Source organism: Hibiscus syriacus, unplaced genomic scaffold (genome assembly GCF_006381635.1).
Source record: "Hibiscus syriacus cultivar Baekdansim isolate YM2019G1 unplaced genomic scaffold, ASM638163v2 tig00111794_pilon, whole genome shotgun sequence".
Lineage (NCBI taxonomy): Eukaryota > Viridiplantae > Streptophyta > Magnoliopsida > Malvales > Malvaceae > Hibiscus > Hibiscus syriacus.
The window spans coordinates 496,270-504,395 of NW_024063180.1; the positions used below are offsets into that span (position 1 = coordinate 496,270).

General features: G+C 29.2%; 1 protein-coding gene across 1 annotated transcript; it reads left to right on the top strand.

Annotated features, from left to right (window-relative positions):
* The first annotated feature begins 4,957 nt into the window (after positions 1 to 4,957).
* Positions 4,958 to 5,835, top strand: LOC120170843. The gene has a single exon (XM_039178695.1). It carries the CDS (start codon positions 5,024 to 5,026, stop codon positions 5,450 to 5,452), a length of 429 nt encoding a protein of 142 aa, XP_039034626.1. The 5' UTR covers positions 4,958 to 5,023; the 3' UTR covers positions 5,453 to 5,835.
* The last annotated feature ends 2,291 nt before the right edge of the window (positions 5,836 to 8,126 follow it).

Below are 8,126 nucleotides of genomic sequence, written 5' to 3' on the forward strand. Positions count from 1 at the left end.
AATATCCAATCATATGGTCTAAAATAGAGATATATCAATAAGATAATCAAATAGACGTATGTGGATCTAGAGAGACGGTGTCAAATCAAATCATGAGAACAAAAAAAGAAAGACTACTAAGAATAGATAAGCCATCATTTTCATACGAAAAGTAAGAGACTAAAACAGACAGAGGAGGGCAAAATGCAGATATATCAGGATCAGATTCAAGATCCGTGCGTCATTGAAAATGAAGCAGTGTGAGTGAGTAATGGTGGTAGATGGCCGGATTTAATGATGGATGAACCGAGTCATACAAAGTAACATGCATGTGCACCTCAGCTTTACGACTTCCAAATGCATTATTGGCATCAAAATCTTCGCCACGGTATTAATCCTGAATCTGAATGTTTTTATCAGTTTTTACTTCGATTATTAATTAAATAAAGAGTGATTTTAATCATTTACGTTATTGGTACATTCAATTTTAGTTATTCGATCGTTACTCACGTTAATTCATTGACGAAGTAAAAATAAAACAGAATCCCCTTTGCTGAAAAGTCAATTGGCCAAGGACAAATTGTTAGTGCATTTGAGATAAATGGAGCACGTATTTGATGGACTTGAGTATAGAGGGAACGTGAATTAAAAATGGGTATTGCTCACAAAGAACATCAAGAAAATGAATATATATCACTAAACAATACAATTTACTAAGAAAATGGCAATTAATAAGTAGAAAGTTCAATGCCAACGTTAAAACTTATTCCAATTTGTTGCATTTTGACAAGTAAAGATAACAACCAAAAGAACTTAGTTAAATGTCGATCCAAGTCATTATTAATGTAGCAATGAGTAAAAAAGGACCATAGAAAAATTTCAGGTTTAGCACTTAAACTATCGGTTTTGATTATCTTATTGTCTAAACTTTTAATTTTTTTTCAAAATCATATCTAAATTTAGTTTTGTTTCATTTTATACTCCGTTCAAAATTTATTGTTAAATTTGAAAGAAAGAAAAATGAAAGTTTAGGTACTAAAACCTGATGGTTTGGATGGTTTATAAGTATTAACATATTAAATTGTAGCTTAACCAAATCCATTATATCAATATAATATATATAACCAATAGTAGTAATCTCTTTAATGCACTAATAATTCGAATTAATTCAAAGTCTTAAAAATATTAAATTGATCCAATAATCAAGAAGTCTAATGCCGTGACACCAACTCTCACAAACCAAGAATTTTAATCATAATTTTCATAGATGAATTCTTCGTTCAATATCATAAATACTTTGAAAAATATATATAATATACAATGAATGAGGGAGGAAGAGTTAGGGGTCATTTTCTTTGAAAAGAAATGTACGTCTGCCCAACTTTAAGCCTCTTATATTATGGTAGTAGATTAGACTTTGCTATTGGGCCAATAATAGTTAGGGATGCCAAATCGATATGTTTTGATCCGACTTGATTCGATAGAGTTTGATTTCTTTTAACATTTGGGTCGAGTCGGGTCCGGTTAGGGTGGAGGGTGAAAAAACTCCAACTCGACTTAGGATAATAATGTGATTTTTTTTAAAATATTATTATTTTTAATTAAATCCTTATTTTATACTGCGTCGGGTCAAGTCAAATCTAAAAATTCGAGTCGGGTGAAGAATATATATTTTTTGAGTCAGGTGGAGGATATATAATTTTCGGGTCGGGTCGGAGTTAGGTGGAGAATATATATTTTCAGGTCGAGTGAAAGATATATAATTTTCGAGTTGGGTCGAATTCGAGTAAAAGATATATGTTTTTCGAGTTAGGACGAGTTAACTAAAAACCTAAACGACCTGTTACTACAAATATTATTTGAGAAAAAATATCAAGTTCATATACAATTTGAGAAAGAAAAAGGTAAAAGGTAAAAAAAATTAATGGATCCTCGTACTATTTTTTTATGTGGCCTTTCAACTAAAAAAGGAACGTAATTTGACTCTTTGACTAATATTTTTTGTCATTGACTAATATTAGTGTAAGTCATTCATCATTATGATGCTCTAAGTCAACCATAAGTTTCTACAAAAATCATCTTCATGATTCTTTTCCTTTCCCTTCAACAATTGTTCATGCAACAGGAAACTAATTATTTTCATCTCCACTAATAGCAAGAAGTAGTATTCCTTTATAACATATTTGTGAAAGTGTTCACGTCAGCAAAAGTTAACAGGGTTGTTGGTCAATGACGGAAAATATTGGTCAAAGTGCTACATTAAATTCTTTTTTTAGTAGAATGATCATATTAAGATAAAAAATAATACGATTGTCACATTATTATTTTTTAAATACAAAGACTACGCGTAACTATTGCAGGGATATATATATATATATATGTATGTATGTATATGTATCAAAATGTAGTAGTAATTAGTCAATTTAAAATTAAGTATTAAATGGTATATTAATCTTAACTTGATTGAAAAGATTACTATTATTATATTTAAGATAATATGAATTCAAATAGTTAAAGTCGAACCCTTAACACCTCTCGTTTTGCTTGCTAACAAACATAAAAAATGCTAGGGAGTCTTTTATCTTATCCCTTGTAGGATTAGGGGTGAGCGTTCGATTGAGTCGAGTAAAAAAATTTCAAGTTATTTTAGTTGACGAGTCGTATTTTACAACTCGAACTTAATTTGAATTTTTTTCGAGTTGAGTTTAAAAATTCAAGTCAAGTTATTCGAGTTTCTATAATAATTTTATTACAAATTATTTATAGTATTATAGCAACGAATTGTCTAAGTTTTTAACTTTATTTAACATATAATATATATATATATTATTTCATATTATATATTGTTTAATATACCAAATATAATCTAAAATTAAAATATATCTATAATATTATATTTTAAAGAAATTGTTTTGAGGATAAAATATTGATGAGAGTATAAATGAGTCATGAATTGATGAGAAGAAAGAATTTGCAAATAATTGTAGTCAAAAGACCCAAATGAGTAAAATATAAAGTTAAGGTACTAAATAAAATGAGAGTACATCTTAGTAGAAAAAAATAACATTAAAGGTACATATGTATGCTATTGTAATATATGATCATGTTGATCAAATTTGGTAAAAAAAAGGACTAAAAATAATCACAAATTGAAAGAATAATAAGATTATGAAAAATTGAAGGACTAAAATTTAAAAAAATTGTTATCAAAAAGAGAAATTGAAAGTACACATACATTCTACTATAATTAGGAGTATGTAGATCAAATTTGATAAAAAAACTTAAAATAAATGACGAATCGAAGAAAAAAAATAGATTATAAAAAATTGAAGAACTAAATTGAAAAATAAAAAATTTGTTATCAAAAAGAAGAATTGAAAGTACACATATATTCAACTATGGTTTAAGAACATATAGTTCAAATTCGAAATTTTGAAAAAATTTCAGAGACTAATTGAAAACTCAACTTGAAAAACTCAAATCGAATCAAATTTGAAAATCGAATTATAATTCAAGTTAGAAGAACTCAAAATTAAAAAAAAATTGAGTCAAATTTTGTTATAATGTAATTTCTTCCTTTTCCATGTTAATGCTAATTAATTACTTGCACGAAAACGAAGGCTGGCTACGTGGCATCTCAACGGGGTCAGGGAATAATCAGAGTCCTCTTTGGTTCCACGTGCTTTTGTTTGCACACGAGTTAACGTTGCTCACTACGTGTCTTAGTTTAATTGGCTTGTCCCATTGGCAAATCATCCTGAGGGATAGATTAGGTGGACCTCACTCGCGTGGGCCCACCTCTCTCTCTCTCTCTTCTTATGCGGCGCATAAGCCGTGGGTTATGCCGAGCTGACGGACTTTTAACTTTTAGCTTACGCCTTTTTCACCCAATCGTGTATATTATGAAATGTAAATTATACTACTTTCCACCATTGTGTTGGCTCGGTTCAGCCAAGCCGCTTCCAATTCAACTCGGCTTCTTTTGCCCAAAATATTGTTGGTTTAATTATTCATAGATCCTTATCAATATAAAAATTAAACATATTGATCCATTACCCCTCAATTTTTTGTTTTGTTTTAAAATACTCCTTACTTCCCTTTCGATTCAAAAGTAAACAAATCACCCTCGACATAAACTTCTAGATTTTAAATCAATGTGTTATCAAATAAGATTTCAACAACATTTTCGTATAATCATAGACATTCATGTACTTGTATGATATAAGTAGCACATAACTATTGGGCGACACTAGTTTTGAGGGCAAACCGTGATAAAAATTAAAAAGATATAAAATACAAAATGAAAAATAATATAAGTTCAAGGACTAAATCAGTACTTAAACCACTCATTTTCAATTAAATATAATACATAACTTGACAAGAATAAATGTTTAGCCGTTTGGCACTCATTGCTTAAACAAAAGCACAAACCAAAGACAAGTCAATGAAAGTGGACAATATCATATTAATAATACTGCATTTTAGGCTGGAAAATACTAAATACTCATCCAATATAAAGAAATAAAAGGTCTAATCATGTTTTCAGTCGTTGTACTATCCAACTATTTAAAATGTAGTCCCTCTAATTTAAATCTAAGTATTTTTCACCCTTCTAAAAACTAATATTTATTTTTAAATATTTTTAGTCTTTGTTTAAATGAAGAATTATAATTTTCAACCTTTTGAAAGATAAAAAAGTTGATTTGCTTTTTTTTTGTTTATCAATTGATATTCGATCAATTGATCGATTATTTCAGACTAGATTTTACATAAACTCATTTTAAAAATGGCATTGTCATATTAATTTATTTCATTCACAAAATTCCAACTATCTAAAATATTATAATTTTATCTAAGAACAAACATAAATTTCTAATTTCACTTTATTAGTACATAACACGTGAAAAGTTTAGATTCGCTCCTATAAATTCCCTTGTTTTTTTCTGTCATTTTCCCTCGCTGTTTTGTCTCCAAAAAAAAACATTCAATCTCTTCATTCATTGACAGAACTTTTACTACAAAATCTAATCAATCAGATCTCGCCATGGCTGCAGAAGAATTCCAAGAGCCCGAGGTTGTATTTTCCGACAACACCAGCGACTTTTTCGCCACGCATCGTCACCAAGAAGACGATGACGGCGGCGCCTACTTCGATCATCCAGCAGGATTCTCCGTAAACTCCAGCGTTTCGACACGCAAGGAAAAGTCGAAGAAGAAGGTAGCTGCCAGTTCGCTTCCCGTCAACATCCCACGTCATCATCGCGGCAGTGTTTTCGGCGGCGATTTTGAGGAGGAAGACGAAGAAGATATGGAGGAAGGTGACATGGTGCCGCCACACGTGATATTGGGGAGGAGAATTGCCGGGAAAGCGGCGTTTTCCGTTTGCACCGGCAATGGAAGGACGCTTAAAGGGAGGGATTTGAGTCGTGTTCGGAATTCCATTCTTAGAATGACTGGATTTTTGGAAGCATGAAGAAACCATAATCAAATACTAGTCCATTTCCATTTCAAAAATTGAGAAATCAAGTGAAAAGAAAAGAAACACCCGGTTTCATTTGTTAATATATTATCTGGGTTTCTTTTGTGTAATTCCGTGCAATGATTAAACTCTGCAAAATTCCAGCAGCGGCACCGCCATTATAAAGAGATCAAAAAGGAAAACACAGTTGGAGATTTTGTCATGAAATGGGACAGAATCCCACAGGAACAGCTGGTTTGCACTTTGCAGAGATGATAACTGGCTTCATCGGTCTATTGTTAGAGAAAGAACCGAAAAGAAAACTCATGCTAACTACTTCTCATACAATGTATATGTATTGGCTTATAGGATTGCTCAAACACATAAAAGATGTAAAATTTAATAATCATTCATGTCAACTTTCACAATAAATATGAACATTATTTGAAGTTAGTCATTAAATTTATTTTTTCCTTTTACGATAGATGTAGTCAAATTTATCACCGCATCATAATCGGTATATTTTGCCCTATTATTTAATTTGATTCATCTATATAAGAATAGTTGAATATGAGATTCGGATTTGATAAACTTTGATTCGATTAAATTTAGGTCATATTATTTCTTTAAAATGAGACCGGGAGGTGAACTGTTTTAACCGACTCTATCTGATTTAGTATAATTATTCTTTATATATTAATCATAATTGTTATAATATTTCTTTCTATGTTTTTCTTAATTAAGTGTTTATTTCATCTAATAAAAATAAAAATTATATATATATATATATTAGATAAATATGAAGTAATATTATTAAACATCATTATTAAGTTACATACCGCAATTGCATATTACACTCCACTGTTAATTTATTTTAATTTTGTTGAAAATCTGGGTGACAACTGTACCAAGGGAACTACTCTTCGAACCCACGTGCTCATGAAAAAAAATTCAAAACACTTTTATAAGAAATATTATTAAATTAATCAGACCATATATTTTTCACTAAAATGATATTAATTGGATAAGGATGAAATTGACAACGAAGGCACGTATGAGATCAGCTCACGTGGGTCGCATCATAGCCATAGATACTTTAAACACTACAAATTCCCCCTTTTAATAAAAGAACAATATTAATATTTAATTGTTTTAAGTATTTTGGCTGAAAGTGTGTGGTCGTTAGGATGCAAAATGGGTTATTTGCAAACAAGTCAACTTCTTTGCTGTAATTATTAGATTAATTGCATTTGTTTTAATAATTACAAACTCATTTTGACTTTGGCTAACGTAACGTATATAAGCTGGACACAAATCGATTTAGGTTAAATTATGGTTTTAGTATTTTTATTATGCTTAAATTTGAATTTAATATAATTTATTTTTACCCTGTATGATACTATTAGCATTAGCTAGTCGAAATATCAACCAAATACTGAAGAAAAGTTTTTTTTTTTTTAATATTTCTTATAATTTATCATGTTAGACATGAATTTTGTTTTGCGTTAGAAGAGTTCTTTTTTTAAACAAAAAACTCACATCATGATAATTAATAATACTAACTTAGAATAAGTAATAAAATTATGAAAGCACAAGAATCAGATCATTTTATGAGGATATGAATTGAATTATAATGTAATCGTGAATACGGGTATGAAAATTTCAAATTATTATATATTTTATTTTATGTATTTTATATAAAAGAATCTGTTTTTATCTCTTGAAATTTAATAAGTTCAAGTTTATCATCTAAAATTTTAAATTTACTCATAACATACAATTCTGCGTTCGTCCCTCAATATAATTATTTAATTATAATTATAATTATAATTTAAATTTTATTTTTGAAGCTAATGTGATTTTAGTAAAGATCGAAACTCAAAATTATTCTGATGGAAGTCGGAATATACTTCATTTATATGTTTATACAATTGAATCTATTTTTTTTTATTTAAAAGAAAAGAAAAGGACAAATATATCATTTTGTTATGAATTCTCATTTGACCTATCTTCAAGAAGAAGAAGAAAAAGTAAAAAGAAAAAGATGATCAAAAGCACATATTCAAACCATTTTCAATTTCCAGAAACGAAAAGAATTTGATGGATTCCACAAGAATGAGCCTTACATGCAATATATATATTGATTTGTAAATAGTAAGCTAAGTTAAGATAAAGATAAAGCTGAACATAAAACTAGAGAGAGAGAGAGAGAGAGATCGTGCCGCGAAGCATTTCTTGTTTGTTGGGCTACTCAATATCATTGGAATGCACTCTGGGAACCATCTTTTTAATATACTTTTAGGTAACCTACGAATTTAATACTTAAATTATCAAATTTGATCCGTTTTATTTAAATTTTCATTTTTCTAAAACCATGCTTAACGTTTAGTTTTCATTTCATTTTAGTATCCGTCTTACCTAAACTATCGGTTTTAGTCACCTAAACTTTCTATTTTTTTCTTTCAAAAGTTTACGTTAACTTTTGAATGGAGTATTAAAATGAAAGAAAAACTAAAATTTTTAGAACAAACTAAACTTATGTAAGGTTTTGAAAAAAATTAGAAGTTAAGATACTAAAAGTATCAAAACTGATAGTTTAGGTACGAAACGTGTAATTTACCCTTTTATCTAAGTTTTAACGTGAAGGTTTCGGTTTACGACTTCTTATACATCAAGTCTCCCATTTGTT